General features: G+C 38.3%; 1 protein-coding gene across 1 annotated transcript; it reads left to right on the top strand.

The window, feature by feature from the left end:
• The first annotated feature begins 1,632 nt into the window (after positions 1–1,632).
• Positions 1,633–9,986, top strand: LOC108321294 (phospholipase D delta). The gene is made up of 10 exons (XM_017553000.2): positions 1,633–2,819; positions 2,919–3,035; positions 3,823–4,017; positions 4,923–5,225; positions 5,329–5,397; positions 5,625–5,772; positions 6,192–6,340; positions 7,835–7,987; positions 8,806–9,006; positions 9,398–9,986. Exons 1-10 carry the CDS (start codon positions 1,872–1,874, stop codon positions 9,692–9,694), a joined length of 2,580 nt encoding a protein of 859 aa, XP_017408489.1. The 5' UTR covers positions 1,633–1,871; the 3' UTR covers positions 9,695–9,986.
• Positions 9,987–17,450: the final 7,464 nt, after the last annotated feature.

The raw sequence follows: 17,450 nt of genomic DNA on the forward strand, positions 1-17,450 counted from the left end.
GTTTCCCTTATATTTGTTGCTCGCAAAAATGCTTTAACAGTAACTTCCCTCCAAGTGAACACAGTGTTAAAGAGATGATAATGTAAGATAATTCCTTTGTTTGGAGGATGTTGGGTACAAACAAAGTCCCATATCAGATAAAACAAGAGATGAACATGAGTTTATATACACATAAGATACCTCTATTGGTAAGAGACCTTTTGAAATGGTACAAAAAACAAATCCATGAGGGCTTGACTCAAAGCTGATAATATCTTACCATGGATAAAACCTAAATTTATTGTCTTCTTCTATCTCATTTAAAAATTTAGGTATTAGATGTATCCATTTCAATTCAGATGAGAATACCATAATTTATTTTTCTTTTGTGAAGGATGTTGAGTTGACAGATTCGATATTCTTACATTATTTATTTATTATTATTATTATTATTATTATTATTATTATTATTATTATTATTATTGTCAAATATGTCAAAAGTAAATGAATATAGAAGGCTTGGAATCTGGTTTTAGTATCTTTTCACGGTTGCATGATGAAAGTTTTCATGATCCTCCTTTGAGTCGAGAATATCACATGCCAAGACATCAAAGCGATTCTACTTGTCAATTTCAAACACCTTAATATTCCATTACATAATTTCCTAACTTATTATACACATTTTCTCCCTCCTTTTCCCTTCCTTTCTAATTAACCATAACTCAAACTTTAAATTACCAACTACTTTAACTTTAGTCATTATCAAAAACCTTTCTATTCCTCTCTAAGAAAACTATTTTCTATTTCGCATCATTTATTTCCATTTATGCCCAATGAAAAAAAAAACACACATAAAAATCAAATGTTGCAATAATTATAGAAACCAAACTAAGTCACAATTGGTATGTTTGTCTGTAGTGATGGACCCACTTTCAATCACGTCTATGATTTACCCTAATGGCTTATGACACCAACATCACCAACCATTGCAATTATTCAACTCTTGTTTTTTAATTCTCTGTTTTTCACCCTATCATAACTATTAAGCACCGCACACAACAAAAATAACTTTAAAAAAATAGCTTTTTCTCTTTAATCCCAACATATTTCTTTATTCCGGTAGTCTATTCCCATGCCAAAAATAAAAAAGGAGAAAAGAAAAAGAACAATTTTTTATTCTTTAATCTCATAAAAAAATTGTAAAAAGCTTTAAATAACGAATGATGAAGCTTACCTTTTCCGCTACTAGGGACACAATTTGGTCAACAGTACAATCTAAAAACAAGGTTGGGCCCACCGAATGTTGAATATGACCCATAAGGCCCACTGACGCGCCACCATGACCTAATCCAGAGGCCCACGAACAACGCAGAGAAAAAGGATTTGTGATGAGGATTCAATTTCTCACGATCCCACCATCCAGCAGGACATCGTGCAAAGATCTGATCAAGAATCAATAATTTATTGCACTGTGATTAATTAAAATAACAACAACGTTGAGAAAATACAGTAGGTAGTAATAAAATTAAACGGGATTTGGGTGTCGTGCACTCTCCACGTGCGATGCGTGCATGACTGCTGCTACCAACAGATTAAATTCAAATCAATTTTTTATTTTTTATTGAAGAAAAATGGTGGTAAATTGAGAATGACATGGAATACTGCGAATGAGCCAGCAGAGAAACACTCAGACTGTCCCCCCCGCTACGCAACGGAAATCCAAAACCAGAAGCTAACAAAAACGTTCTCAAAATTCAAACCAAGCGACCACGTGACTTCACTTCCTTCGTTGCAAGCTATTCCAAAATATTTTATAGTTTCGACTTGTACACTAAAAACCCTCGTTCGCTGCGGAGTGTAAATTCAGAACTATACACTCGGCGCACGGGAACATGGCGGACACTGGTGGCGACGATAATGGCGTCACCTATCTTCACGGTGACCTCAATTTGAAAATTATCGAGGCGAGGGACTTGCCGAACATGGACATCTTCTCGGAGCGTCTCCGCCGCTGCGTAACCGGCTGCGACACTATCAAATTCCACTCCGAGGACTCCGCCGACGGTGGAAGCCAGCGAACGCGGCAGCACCACCACCGGAGGATCATAACAAGTGATCCGTACGTGACGGTTTCCGTGCCGCAGGCGACGGTGGCGCGCACGCGCGTGCTGAAGAACTCGTCGGATCCTCTTTGGAACGAGCGGTTCCACATCCCGCTCGCGCATCCGGTTGTGGATTTGGAGTTCCGCGTGAAGGACGACGACGTTTTCGGTGCGCAGATAATTGGAACCGTGAAGATTCCGGCGCAGCGGATTGCCACCGGCCAGTTGATTTCCGGCTGGTTCCCTGTCGTCGGGCCGTCTGGGAAGCCGGCGAAGCGGGACACGGCGCTGCACGTTGAGATGAAATTCACGTCGGTGGAGAAGAATTTGCTTTACAAGCGAGGCATTGCGGCGGATCCGGAGCAACGCGGAGTGAGGAACACGTATTTTCCGGTGAGAAAGGGGAGTTCGGTGAGGTTGTACCAGGATGCGCAATGTCCTGAAACTGGCGGAGCGAAGTTACCGGAGGTTAAGCTTGAGAATGGAGAGGTTTACAGGCACGGGAAGTGTTGGGAGGATATTTGTTATGCCATATCTGAGGCTCATCACATGGTGTATTTGGTGGGCTGGTCGATTTACCATAAGGTGAAGCTTGTTAGAGAGCCTACTAGGCCGTTGCCACGAGGTGGCGATTTGACGCTTGGCGAATTGCTGAAGTATAAGTCTGAAGAAGGGGTGAGAGTGCTGTTGCTGGTTTGGGATGATAAAACTTCGCACGACAAGGTTTTCCTCAAGACGGTTAGTCTTTTTCTCTAATTGGCTTTTCACACTATTTCTTTTTTGTAATCGTTGATAATGATTGATTGATTGCTGATTGCTTTGATGCTTTTTGAGCAGACTGGTGTGATGCAGACTCATGATGAGGAAACCAAGAAGTTTTTTAAACATTCTTCAGTAATGTGTGTTCTGTCGCCTCGGTATGCCAGCAGCAAGATGAGCTTCTTGAAGCAACAGGCAAGTGTTTGGATCATTCAGGGTTTGATCCACTTTTCACTCTAGAACAATTCCACACTACCCAGGGATCAATTTCTCATACAAAACCTATTAAGTTCTGAAAATTGTTTTCCAAACAAGTTTTTTCAAAACCAAAAACAGGAACATCTGGGAAATGTTCTCTCATTCTCTTCAGTTTTCTTCAAGTGCTCCAACACCGAGACGGACTATTTGTAAACAGAAATGTACACTGGGAAAACGTACTCAGGGAACGACCTCTTTCAAATGTACTAACTAGGGGAACAATCAAACGTTAGAGACAGAAAACTCTTTTTTCAAAACTGTAAGCTAACTAGGCCTCAGTAATGTGGTACAAGTTTTGAGTTTGGCTACCTGCCAATGATAATTTGATCGTTGCTGTGTTAAATGATAATAATGTAGTCAATTCTTGTCATATGGTATTGCTCGCTTGTCGTTTGTGTTTTGTTGTCTCATAGAGTTGATACGTCCCTCCTGTATGTTGTCAGGAGATAGGATTCTGTGTGAGCTAGTTTTCAGTGGAGTCAAATATGAAATGCCCTGTGTTTTGTGGCCTAAGCTCTAAACAGAGGGTATGTATTTTGTAGACGCAAAATTTAGCATGGGAAATATACCTTCGTATGGTAATTTAACTGTTTGAATTTACAAGATATGTTTCTGTTTATTCAATTTCCTCTCACCTTTCCGCCTGTAACTTTAGTAGTAGTTGTTAAGTTGTCTTGTGTTTTGAGATAGTGTCATGGAGTTGTTTTAATATGCTATTATATAGGTTGTTGGAACGGTCTTCACACACCACCAAAAATGTGTGATTGTGGACACACAGGCCACGGGGAATAATCGGAAGATAACTGCTTTTATTGGAGGTCTTGATCTTTGTGATGGTCGCTATGACACACCCGAGCATCGTCTGTTTCGTGATCTTGACACTGTATTTTCTGAGGATTTCCACAATCCTACATTTCCTGTAAGTTTCAGCCCAATTGTTTGTTTCACTTGTTCTTTCATTTTATTAGGAATCAGGACAGACCAGTTTTTAACTATATTTAGCTGAACAATTTTTTGTTATATCATTCATTATGTCTGGATCGAACCCATGGTGGGAATGAAGACTGTTGTGTGGACCTCTATTAATCCTTATTTCCGCCAAGTACACAGTAGCTTCTGACCGGAAATTGTATTATATATTATCATTGATAATACCTTGGCAAAAACCCTAAGTTACAGGGTTGAGTTAGATAGATACATCATCAGATTCTATGTGAGTTCCTGCTTAGATACTATGATTTCGTTTTGTGGTCACCAAGTATACTGAAATTTCACCACAGAATTTGTATTTTGTAATATTGCTCATAAGCACCTATAGGATGGGATCAGAAGAGCTACACCATTTCTATAGTTGGGGTTTATTACCAAAACTTAAGATCCCTTTCCAAATGCCCACCTACTCCCGACCATTGATTGCAAATTTGCACTACTCAAAAAGGAAAGAATTATTTTGTGGAAAAGATGGTATAGTATATGTGGTGTGTTGGCTTTTGAGGGATGTTAGGTTCTTGAATCGGCTTATAGGTTATGCCTTAATGCCATCACTACAGTTATTTTCTTGCCTTTCTTGTCTTTTGCCATAATCTAGAATAGGTCATAATTGTAGAATAAGTTAATATTTTTTGTAGATTCATACCTATGAATTGGTGAGTATGGAAGTCAATTATCTTTTCCTATTTTTACATTGTAGGAAGTATTGTTTTATGTTTTATTACAATGTGGTTACACTTTGCCTTTTCTCTCATGTTTTTCCAACAAAAAAATGGAATCATTATCTGATTTGTTGTTACTTCTCAGCTCTCACCCCTCTTATATTGTATGTAGGCTGGAACAAGGGCTCCTAGACAACCATGGCATGATTTACACTGCAGAATAGATGGACCTGCTGCATATGATGTTCTTATTAATTTTGAGCAGAGATGGAAAAAGGCAACTAAGTGGAAAGAATTTGCAATCCTTTTCAAAAAATCCTCTCAATGGCATGATGATGCTTTGATAAGAATAGAACGCATCTCATGGATATTAAGTCCTTCCGTTACCACAAAGGATAATTATACAGTTGTTCCAGAGGATGATCCTTTAGTATGGGTTTCTAGGGAAGATGATCCTGAAAACTGGCATGTTCAGGTTGGACAGTGCAAGCTTAGTTCTGAGTAACGTTACTTGACTGCTATTCTTTGTTGACTTGGGATATGATTCGTTTCATTATGTTGTTTTCCAACTCTTACAGATCTTCCGCTCCATTGACTCAGGGTCCCTTAAAGGATTTCCCAAACAAGTTGATGTTGCTCTGTCCCAGGTTTACATACTCTCTTGTTCATCCTATTTTCCAAATATAAGTGAAACTCTATACAACATATTTGCAACTCAAATATATATATATATATATATATATATATATATATATATATATATATATATATATATATATATATATATATATATATATAATGAGTTTAGATTGTAATATACGGAATTGAGTAGACCTTTATGCCACACTTTCTAATCAACATAATTTGTATGCAGAATCTTATTTGTGCTAAAAGTTTGGTCATAGACAAAAGCATTCAAATGGCGTACATTGAAGCAATCAGATCTGCTCAACACTTTATTTATATTGAAAACCAGTACTTCATTGGATCATCGTATGCATGGCCTTCTTATAAAGATGCAGGTTAGGCTTAAATTCTTGGTTTTTAAAAGCAGGATAATTTTATGTATTTTATCAGTTGGTATACTCTGTATGCGGAGAAGGGACATCCTGTAAAATTTGATTTATTGATCTTGAAGGCAAAAGAAGACAAAGTTGAATGCAAAAAAAAATGTGATTATATTACTTTAATTTAGTCAGAAAGAACTCTTCCTCCCATGTTTTTCCAATCTTCTTCTCTTTGACTTAAGAATTTTTTTTTATTAATTTTCTTAATGAACTAATGGTATTATTTCTTTTGCTTTTAGTAACTATTTGACTTGTTTCTATCCTTGTTCATAAGACATACTTTCAAATCGTTGGTGTGTTTCTTTTGTCTGCAAAGGAAAAAGAAGAAAAAAAATTAATGATGATGAGATGTTTCATGTGTATTCTGATGTCAGGGGCTGATAATCTTATCCCAATGGAGTTGGCACTGAAAATTGCTAGTAAAATCAGAGCTAAGGAAAGGTTTGCTGTCTATGTTGTTTTACCAATGTGGCCAGAAGGTGATCCAAAAACTGGGGCTATGCAAGAAATCCTCTTTTGGCAGGTATTAGACTGTGTGCATTGTTTTGAAGTTTATTTTCCAATGGTGGAAATTTAGAATTTGTGAATATTAAGGATTTGCTTCTCTAAGTTTTCTTTATAGAGTTCAGTTTAATTGTTGACGACCAAATCAAGGGAGTGAGTTCTCACAAATTCTGATTAGAACCAGAAAAGGAATGGTAAAACAAAAGTAACATTAATACTGAATTAGAACTATATCAGAGGTATAAACCCTTGCTACAAGGTTGCATGCTGGGAAATATGAAAATGAAACTGGGGTAATGGCCGGAGACAAGGTAGTTAAATTTGACATTATGAGTACAATCATCTATAAAGATTATAAACTATTTAGTACATGAGATAAGGACCCCATACATTAGTATGGACAAGATAAAAAGGGACAAGACTCCTCTTATTGTTAATCGGAAAATTTACACGCTTGTGTTTATCAAACTCACACTTCGTAGTGGAGACTTTCCACCTTTGAGTTCCTAAAATATGAAGGGAAAACACCTTGAAATTAAGGATGTCCCAACTAACAATTGTATAGTTGAATTTTTTCTTTACTAGTCGTGGTGGATTCATATATCAGGAAGTGGCTATTGATAAGTTGATTCCAAGAAGTAAGGGTCATTCCATTCTCTAACATGTCTAATTGTCCTCCCTGAGTTCTTGTCCTGTAAAATACAACATTTTCTATGAAAAACAACATTACGTGAATGATCTTTAAGTTTTTGTGCAAAAATTAGATTAGTGGACAATTTAGGGACATAAAAGACACCTTTTAAGGTTATGTATGAGCTTATTTAGACCTCTTCTTGTCCTACTTCTGTTACAATGAAGGCTTTGTTTTAGGGTTGATAGACATGGCCAGATACTCCCAAAGATCAAGAGCTCTAATACCATATTATGATAGTGGAATTTAAGCTTAACTTTACAAAACCAGTTTAGAAAGGTGAACTTTGCCCCCTTTACATAATGTAATTTGCTCATATATTTACTATATGTGGGATCTCTAACACACCTTATGCTGAGGACATTGAGCATGGGAATAGAGGGGGACCCTACAGTAGGTGACATAATACGTCCAACAAACTTGACCTAGGATGGACTTTAAATGATTTTGATATCATCTCAAATTTAGAATGAATAATATATTTCTTTTATATTATAATAATGAGGTCATTGGACCTATAAATACATGTGATTGTTGGTTATTTTAGGAAATTTGGAGAACTAAATCTAAGGAAACAAATCTCGGTAATTATGGGATTGACTATAAATATATATAACCCTAGTACTAATGACATGATGCTACTGTAATAAAGAATAAACTTATAGCAAAGATAATATAGAAGACTCCTACAATACATAAATCAACCATTACCAAACCCTCACTTTACTCTCTAATGTGCTCTCTCTGTTAAAAGATCTTTCTAAAGCTTAGTGCTCCTAAAAAATATATATTTATTGTCAATTCTGTGTTTTTGGTGTACAGGGCCAAACAATGCAAACAATGTATAACGTAGTTGCTAGGGAGTTAAAAGCAATGCAACTTTCTGATATAAACCCACAAGATTACCTCAATTTTTATTGCCTTGGTAATCGGGAAGACTTCAATGAAGAAATTTCAAGCACGAACGGTGCACAGGTGATTCTCTGAAATAATATTATATCCGTCTTATTTATATCTTCCGTACAACATAATTATTTTCTTTTAAACTTTTTTAAAATGTAGTTTATTAACATATTAAGCATACAACCTTGGTTTTATTGTCCATGATGAAATTTTCTGTATACCACTTCACTCACGAAAGGTGTATTTTAAATTATTGTTTATTTGCCCTAAGCTTCGTAGTATAGTAAAAATCATTGGTTACTTTATTTCATCCATTAGAACTCATATAGGCAGCATCTTCTAAATCAGTGTTGACTTTTGTTTGTCAATTGTAATATACAACATTTTGGTAAGGCTTTGGCCATTTTTTGAGTGAACATAACACTATAATCTTCTAGTTTATCCCTTTACATGATACTGGGACTCTAAATGAAAATAGCAAGCAATATGCAGTTGTGTGTGGATGTTCACCCAGGCTGCATTTGTAGTTCTTCACTTTGCTCTTAATTAAAAAGCCATTAGCGTTTGCTTTCACTATGCTTATATGATACGATATGATATCCTTGACATATGAATTAATATATTCCAGTCTTGTAATGGGATTGGCTACTAATATATATACTTATGTTCTATGATCAAATAGTGCAAAAAGTTGTTGTTGGAATCCCTCTTTTCCCAGTTGTACATTGTTCTAATCAGATGATATCTTTTTATTCCATTTTGATAGTAGAAACTGTGGATACATTTTTCCTTTGTTATGTATCTCCAATATCTCAGCTTATGGAGTATTTCAAGTTCTCTTACGTATTAGACAGTGAACGAAAATGGGTTGAGTATATTTTTTTTGTTAGGTCTCAGGAGCATATAAATATCGCAGATTTATGATTTATGTGCATGCTAAGGGAATGATCGTTGATGATGAGTATGTTATAATTGGATCTGCTAATATAAACCAAAGATCTATGGCTGGTACTAAAGATACTGAGATAGCTATGGGTGCATATCAACCCCATTACACATGGTCAGCAAAGCAAAGACATCCATATGGTCAGGTTTGTATTTCTCCCTAAGCTTTTATTCTTGAAGCAGATTTTCTAGCTGTAAATCTTTCTATCCAGCCACAGATGTCATGTTGTGTCATTTTACCTAAATGGATTATAAATCAAATATATCAAATTACTGGATTTTCTAGGCATAGATAGACCTGAAAATCACTCTTATCTTCTACTGAATGAAAATCTCCTAAATTATTGAATGACTAAATGGTGTCATGGATAAGTAACCAGATAGAAAGCATTGCTTGTTGTTCTGCCTATGTATCTCTAGTACCTTGTCTGTTTGGAGAAAATTGACTGATGCCTTAATGTTTGAACCTCTTAGCTTTTTGTCCCAATATACTATGTGAGATTATATTTATCAAATTCAACGGTTTTGTTCTTGCAGATTTATGGTTACAGAATGTCACTTTGGGGAGAGCATCTTGGCATGTTAGATGAAACTTTTGAGGAGCCAGAGAGTTTGGAGTGTGTGCATAAAGTGAATGAAATTGCTGAAAACAATTGGAAATTATTCGCTTCTGAAGATTTCTCACTATTGCAAGGACATCTTCTTAAGTATCCTGTAAAGGTAGATTCTGATGGAAAGATTAGATCCCTACCCGACTGTGAGAATTTTCCCGATGCTGGCGGTAAGATATTAGGTGCTCACTCCACAGCAATCCCAGATATTCTAACAACTTAAACTCCTGAATTCATGTTGTGAAGATTGTGTGACGTGTTGTTGTCTTTCCCTTCCTGAGAAAGATTATACAAAAAGAAGTTGGGGTGAAGTTATGTAGCTTTCTGTACTTAATTTATTGTTCAGGTCATTTGTAAATCTTTCACACAGTATTGATTCATATTTTGAAAAGGATCACCTGTTTATAGATAGTTTTTGTCCGTTATCCTGTCATTTGTTTCGTTATAGTTTTGTGTATCTAAGCTGCATTCATAGATTGCATCCCCGAATGAAATACACTTTTTTTAAGTAGCAACATCTCCTTCAGGTGGTAAATACATGATACTTAGATACTATTAGCAGTTAGAGTAAACGTGAGGACTTTCAGAAGATTTGTAAAAGCAACTCTTAAGGTTCATTTTGTGTTGAGTGAGTTTGGTGTGATTGTGAAACATTCTCTTATGATAATATATCCTACATTCTCTTACCTAAATTTATTTTTCATTTAATATGATAATATCCTCTATTGTTAACATTTACCATGGTATCAATGCTTTGAGGGACTGAGAGAAAAGAAAAAGCCAAAAAGTCTGAGAGAAAAACTATGCACACAAAATCTCCAGAACTAATGTGACTTTCAATAATTCTTTCTCTTCACTTTCGGTTGCAAAATGAGAACTTACTTAAGAGCTTAAAAGTTGTGGGATACAGTGGAAAATGGTAATATTCAAATTTCATTACCTGAAAACCTAATAGTAACAAGACCATTAAAAGTCATGATGACAAAATAGTAAAGGAAGGAAAACTACTTCTCATCATACTAGTAGTTGTACATGATGGTATTTTCATCGAGATTGTTACTTTGGAAACTGCCGAGGAAACATGGAATCAATTAAAGGAAGAGTTTCAAAGAAGTGATAGATCGAAGAGGAAGGAAGTTGTAAATCTGAGAAGTTTGAAGATGTCATGAAGTACAGTGAAATTGTCAAAAAGTTCACTGATAAAGGTGGTTACACGTATAAATAAGGTTACTTGGTAAAGAACTATGTCATCAAATTGTAGTGGAGAAAATCTTGGTTTTTTTTCTGAGAGGATCGAATCAAATATATGTTTTAGAAGATAACAAGGATTTCTCTATGATAACAGTGACAAAATTGGTGAATGTGTTACAAGCCGTTGAGTAATGATGATCTCTCTAAATGGAGGAGAGTATGGAAAGTGCCCTAAGATAAAATCGAACAATGGGAAAAAAATGTTAGTGGTAAAAGTAAGTTTGAGAATAAAAACGTAAGAGTAAAAGTTAGAATGAGTTTCCCCCTTGCTCATACTTCAAAAAGAAAAACCACACTGAAGAATTTAGTTGGTTTAAACCAAACACAAGATGTAGAGTTTGTAACCAACTTGGTCACAGAAAAATTGTCAGAATAGACAAAACCAACAAAGATAAACTATTTAGACTTTCCATCAGTAATGTCAGACAAGAGAGAAACTCTTGTTACAAGTTGTTGTGACTCAACAAGAAAGAGCAAAGAAGCTTGGATGATATACTGAGGATGAACAAATCACAAAAACTCACAATGCTAGCATCTTCAAAGAGTTACACAATGCATACATATCCAGAGTTAGTTTTCTGTTGAGAGACAGAGGAGTTGTCTGTTTAGATTTCCTCAAGTACAAAATATATTTCAAATTTTTTTATAAGTACTTAAACTGAGTTAGGGTTGAGTGTGGGAAAGATGTTAAAAAAAATAATTTCTAGTTTTTAAAAAAATAAAGTTTAAAATACTTTATCCATATGGAGGTTAGATATGTCCTGATTGTTACTATGGGCTCATAGCCGACCGAACAGTAAAAATGCAGAAGAGTCAGCTCGACCGATGATACCTCTCAAGTAAGTGAACCGATCGGTAAAAAGAGCCGTTAAGGTAATCAATAGTAATAACTATCGTGGAGTTAATGAAAATAATTGTCATTTATTGACAATTAATATTGTCATTCATTGGTGGTTAATGACTCAGATCTAACGGTAAGCTCATTAGAATTTATAAATATATTTCTGGCAAAGGAGACAGGTAACTTCAACTTGAACTCAAACTTAGAGCTCTGATAACTAAATCTTGATTACAAGATTATTACGCAAAGTCACTGACTTGAGCGTCGGAGTGCCTTTTGCAGGCACCCTCCCCCGCGGCTTGGACAAGGAGAAGAGAGAAGACAACACAACTGGACGTCGGAGCAGACAACTTTGAATATTTTGGATTAGGTTCTAAATCCTGCCGAAACATTTTGGTGCCCACTGTGGGGCCGAACGACATCCCCTTTTGGCCACTAGAAACCAGACGAGCGCTCGATCTCAGTATCAGAACTTCGATCAAAACCCCATCTATTGACCCTGATCGGTGACGGCAAACAACGTCAACCAACTTCGCCACTCGCGAGCACTCTGTTTTGTTCAAACATGTCTATATAACCATTTTAAAGTTATTTTATTATTATTGAATAATTTAATTCAAAATTATATTATTCAAAAGATTTATTCAGGAACAAAGTATTGGACTAAGGATGCACCTGAGATGCATATGTTATTTGTAAGATCTTGGAAAAGTAAACCGTAATCAATCTGTCTAATCTAAATTAATGCACTGCTGAGTCACCTGGTTGCTCTCATAAATGCACCACGTCACACACTCAGTCTCATTAAAAACGCACTCACGAACTCTGACGTACGTCCGCCAAGTGTCAATTTGGAACCTTCTGAATCTGTAGTGGAAAACAGGTGTCCGCATGAGAGTGCACGTCCGTTTGACCTTGGGAAGAAAACTAATTTTTCTGAAAACACTTCTCCCACTCTCTGCATTCACCTTCTTCCTCACAAAACTCTGACCTTTCTTCTTCTCCACCTTCTCTCTAGAAAACCCTATCTTCTCTCTACTGTAACTCACCACTCCGTCCTCCGTTCAACTTTCAGAAACCGTAGGAACGTTCTCGGAGCCATGAGCTTCAAGTTGAACCGAACAGTTTTAGGAACTGAAGCGGGTAAGTTTTCCTTTAGTTGTTCGTTCTTAGGTTTCCTGAAAAACTAAGTTTTGGTTGCATGCAAGTGTGTAGTCTGGGTATATTAATTTTCTTGTGGTTAGATTTGATTGGAATAGTAAGCGATCGTTACTGGTAGAAAACGGTAGTTGGACGAGTCACAATTCTTACTTATTGAACGTTTCAGTCATCAATCCGGGTAAGGGAAGCTTATTTAATTTAATTGATACTTGTATGTTGTATGGACGTCTGAGGTTGACTAAATGTATGAGATGTATGCTGATTGGGTATGCATGAACGATCGCTGTTGTACTGAATGAATAGAGTATATGTTGGTTGAAATATATGTTTATTATTGATACGTATGAATATGAGATGAGTTATTACTTGGAAGTATGAATGATTAATGTGAATCATATAAAGTTTGTAAATTGATATGAAGTTATAAAGTATGAACTGATATGTTGAAACTTGATAATTGAAATAGACGAAAATCTGAAATATGAAATCCTTACTATGATAAAATACGTTCGTCATCGTACGGTCTTATACCGTTCGGTTTCTAGTAAAATGCTTAAAAAGGAATCCTTTCATTTGGAAAGAGTTCTGATCGAGAACGAACGTCCCGTGAAATACTATGTTTGAGCGTTCGGCTCAGCCTAGTGGTAACCGTATATTTTAAATTAAGTCATAATGTATTATCCCCTTATACTTTCAAATTAGTAGCGCTCGGTCTTATACTGAGCGTTCGTCCTCATTAGTGCTCGGTCTTATACCAAGCGTTCGTCCTAATGAACTATAGGTCTTATATCTAGCGTTCGTCCTAAGTAGTGTTCGGTCTTATACCGAACGCTCGTCCTTACCTTTGATTTCTAAACGGGCGTAAATAGCGTTCGTCTAAATTATTAGTAAATGTATATTATCGCGTTCGATCATTGACTAACAATCGATCCCTTTAAACAAATTGTTCTCAGTATAATTAATTATTTGTCTTGTTGTATCTTTATCCATTTGGATTCGGCCTAGAGCCTTTGTACCTAAATTATTCTGAACATTGATTGTATATCTCTAAGAGTCGGTTCATTCAACTGATTCGAGTAGCAATGACGTTCGTCATATAAGTATGTGTTGACTTATTCTGATTGGCAACGAGTCTTTTTAAATCTAGTCTTTAGCGTTCGTCTTCGTTCTTCAGAAGTATGAACGTTCGTTATTTTATGCCTTTAAAACTAAAGATAAAGATGATGATAAATTATAAGATTTTGAAGTGTGAACACTATATTGAGTGGTTATACGATTATGGATTTTGGACGAGCGTTCCAAGGAGGAACGACTCATATATATATATATATTAAATATTGGATTTGGTAAAGTATGACTGTGGCTATGCTAAGACTGGCTGTCCATCCTGATGTTCCATGAGTACTCATCCTCACGTAAAGGGGGTAGGTCATGTGTGGGAACGGCAGGAGGTCCTTAGACCATAAGTTAACATGGGCGACGTAAGAACGGACTAACCTCGAGTGGTAGCTATTGAGTGTATCCCAGTTACTACATCACTCGGGTGCAAGGACGCTTGTAGCTACACAGATTCATACAGTCCGGACGATTGGTCTAGTATATCTATTCCGTATGATGTTATATTGAATTATGTGCTTGTGTAGATTAAATTGTTTATTTTATATGTTGATGTATAAATTAAATTACATAAGTTTACCCTGTCGTTTTCCTTGTGTTGTCTGTTGTCTCTGTACGTTCGTCCTGTCATTGCAATGATCATCCGTGTGGATGTGAGCAGATGGAGGTGCATCTCTTGAAGAAATGCTGGAAGAAGAAAATTTGGAAGACGCTAATCTGGTTGAAGTGGAAGTTAAAGCCGAGCCTTAGAACGCTCGTACATATTAGAAGTTTAGACGTTAGCTTTTATTTTGACGTTCGGTCTATTGTGTTTTGTTAAGCCGTTCGTTCTAAAGCTTCACTGTTTCCGCTTTGTGTATTTTGGATCTGTACTTTAAGCCGTTCGGCTTTTTGAACCTCGTATCTTAGTGTAAAGACTGCATTGTTTTACTATTAAATGTAATTAATTCTGATTATGGTTATTACTGTATTTTGGGATGTTACATTATTCAATATTCAAAATTTATCCTTAATTGGTGCACTTTTCTTGATAAAGATGCAACAGGTACTTAGCCAAAATTTGGCATTAGATGTTCGGCCCTTCGGCCTCAACTGCTCGGCCGGTCGACCTCAACTGCTCGGCCGGTCGACCTCAACTGCTCGGCTGGTCGGCCTCAACTGCTCGGCCGGTCGGCCTCACAGGTACTTAGCCAAATTTGGCATCAGATGTTCGGCCCTTCGGCCTACACTGCTCGGCCGGTCGGCCTCACAGGTACTTAGCCAAAATTTGGCATCAGATGTTCGGCCCTTTGGCCTCAACTCCTCGGCCGGTCGGCCTCACAGGTACTTAGCCAAATTTGCCATGAGATGTCGGCCCTTCGACCTCAACTGCTCGGCCGGTCGGCCTCACACGTACTTAGCGAAATTTGGCATCAGATGTTCGGCCCTTCGGCCTCAACTGCTCGGCCGGTCGGCCTCACAGGTACTTAGCCAAAATTTGGCATTAGATGTTCGACCCTTTGGCCTCAACTGCTCGGCCGGTCGGCCTCACAGGTACTTAGCCAAATTTACCATTAGATGTCGACCCTTCGGCCTCAACTGCTCGGCCGGTCGGCCTCAACTGCTCGGCCGGTCGGCCTCACAGGTACTTAGCCAAATTTGGCATCAGATGTTCGGCCCTTCGGCCTCAACTGCTCGACCGGTCGGCCTCACAGGTACTTAGCCAAATTTGCCATTAGATGTCGGCCCTTCGGCCTCAACTGCTCGGCCGGTCGGCCTCACAGGTACTTAACCAAATTTGACATCAGATGTTCGGCCCTTCGGCCTCAACTGCTCGGCCGGTCGGCCTCACAGGTACTTAGCCAAAATTTGGCATTAGATGTTTGGCCCTTCGGCCTCAACTGCTCGGTCGGTCGGCCTCACAGGTACTTAGCCAAATTTGGCATCAGATGTTCGGCCATTTGGCCTCAACTGCTCGGTCGGTCGGCCTCACGGGTACTTAGCCAAAATTTGGCATCAGATGTTCGGCCCTTTGGCCTCAACTGCTCGGCCGGTCGGCCTCACAGGTACTTAGCCAAATTTGCCATCAGATGTTCGGCCCTTCGGCCTCAACTGCTCGGCCGGTCGGCCTCACAGGTACTTAGCCAAATTTGGCATCAGATGTTCGGCCCTTCGGCCTCAACTGCTCAGCCAGTCGGCCTCAGAGGTACTTAGCCAAATTTGCCATCAGATGTTCGGCCCTTCGGCCTCAATTGCTCGGCCGGTCGGCCTCAACTGCTCGGCCGGTCGGCCTCACAGGTACTTAGCCAAATTTGGCATCAGATGTCCGGCTCTTCAGCCTCAACTGCTCGGCCGGTCGGCCTCACAGGTACTTAGCCAAAATTTGGCATCAGATGTTCGGCCCTTTGGCCTCAACTGCTCGGCCGGTCGACCTCACAGGTACTTAGCCAAATTTGCCATCAGATGATCGGCCCTTCGGCCTCAACTGCTCGGCTGGTCGGCCTCACAAGTACTTAGCCAAATTTGGCATCAAATGTTCGGCAGGGAACATTTTTTCAACTCGGTGAGGCAGACTCTTTGTGAGCTCTCACCTTGGTCTTAGGGCACGCTTCTAGAGAGCTCCTAAGACCTAAACCGAGCGGGTGAGGCAGATTTCTTTTGTGAACTCTCACCTTGGTCTTAGGGCACGCTTCTAGAGAGCTCCTAAGACCTAAACCGAGCGGGTGAGGCAGATTTCTTTCGTGAACTCTCACCTTGGTCTTAGGGCACGCTTCTAGAGAGCTCTTAAGACCTAAACCGAGCGGGTGAGGCAGATTTCTTTCGTGAACTTTCACCTTGGTCTTAGGGCACGCTTCTAGAGAGCTCCTAAGACCTAAATCAAGCGGCGAAGCAAGCACTTTCGTGAACTCTCGCCTTGGACTGAGGAACACTTCAAATGAACTCTTAACGCAAAACCCGATCGGACGATAAAGAACGCATGCTAGTATGAATTGAAACTCAGGTAAAAATCCTCTACCGATCGATATAACTTTATAAACCCAACGCAACATCAAAATTTTTGCTAGGGCTTGGGAGGCTTATGTTACTATGGGCTCATAGCCGACCGAACGATAAAAGTGCAGAAGAGTCAGCCCGACCGATGATACCTCTCAAGTCAGTGAACCGATCGGTAAAAAGAGCTGTTAAGGTAATCAATAGTAATAACTTTCGTGGAGTTAATGAAAATAATTGTCATTTATTGACAATTAATATTGTCATTCATTGGTGGTTAATGACTCAAATATAATGGTAAGCTCATTAGAATTTATAAATATATTTCTGGCAAAGGAGACAGGTAACTTCAACTTTAACTCAAACTTAGAGCTCTGATAACTAAATCTTGATTACAAGATTATTACGCAAAGTCACTGACTTGAGCGTCGGAGTGTCTTTTGCAAGCACCCTCCCCCGCGGCTTGGACAAGGAGAAGAGAAAAGACAACACAACTGGACGTCGGAGCAGACAACTTTGAATATTTCGGATTAGGTTCTAAATCCTGCTGAAACACTGATAAAAGATACAAATTTCCCAGCTGAATGGAAGATAATAGAGGACCAAACCTTTACTGGAAAAACAGGCAACTCAAATTTGT

Source organism: Vigna angularis, chromosome 10 (assembly GCF_016808095.1).
Source record: "Vigna angularis cultivar LongXiaoDou No.4 chromosome 10, ASM1680809v1, whole genome shotgun sequence".
NCBI lineage: Eukaryota > Viridiplantae > Streptophyta > Magnoliopsida > Fabales > Fabaceae > Vigna > Vigna angularis.

Excerpts from the sequence above, each read along its gene's own strand:
- LOC108321294 (XM_017553000.2), top strand. The coding sequence starts at position 1,872 with ATGGCGGACACTGGTGGCGACGATAATGGCGTCACCTATCTTCACGGT. Across the intron at positions 2,820-2,918 it reads ACAAGGTTTTCCTCAAGACG|ACTGGTGTGATGCAGACTCA; the intron begins GTTAGTCTTTTT and ends CTTTTTGAGCAG. Across the intron at positions 7,988-8,805 it reads CAAGCACGAACGGTGCACAG|GTCTCAGGAGCATATAAATA; the intron begins GTGATTCTCTGA and ends TTTTTTTGTTAG.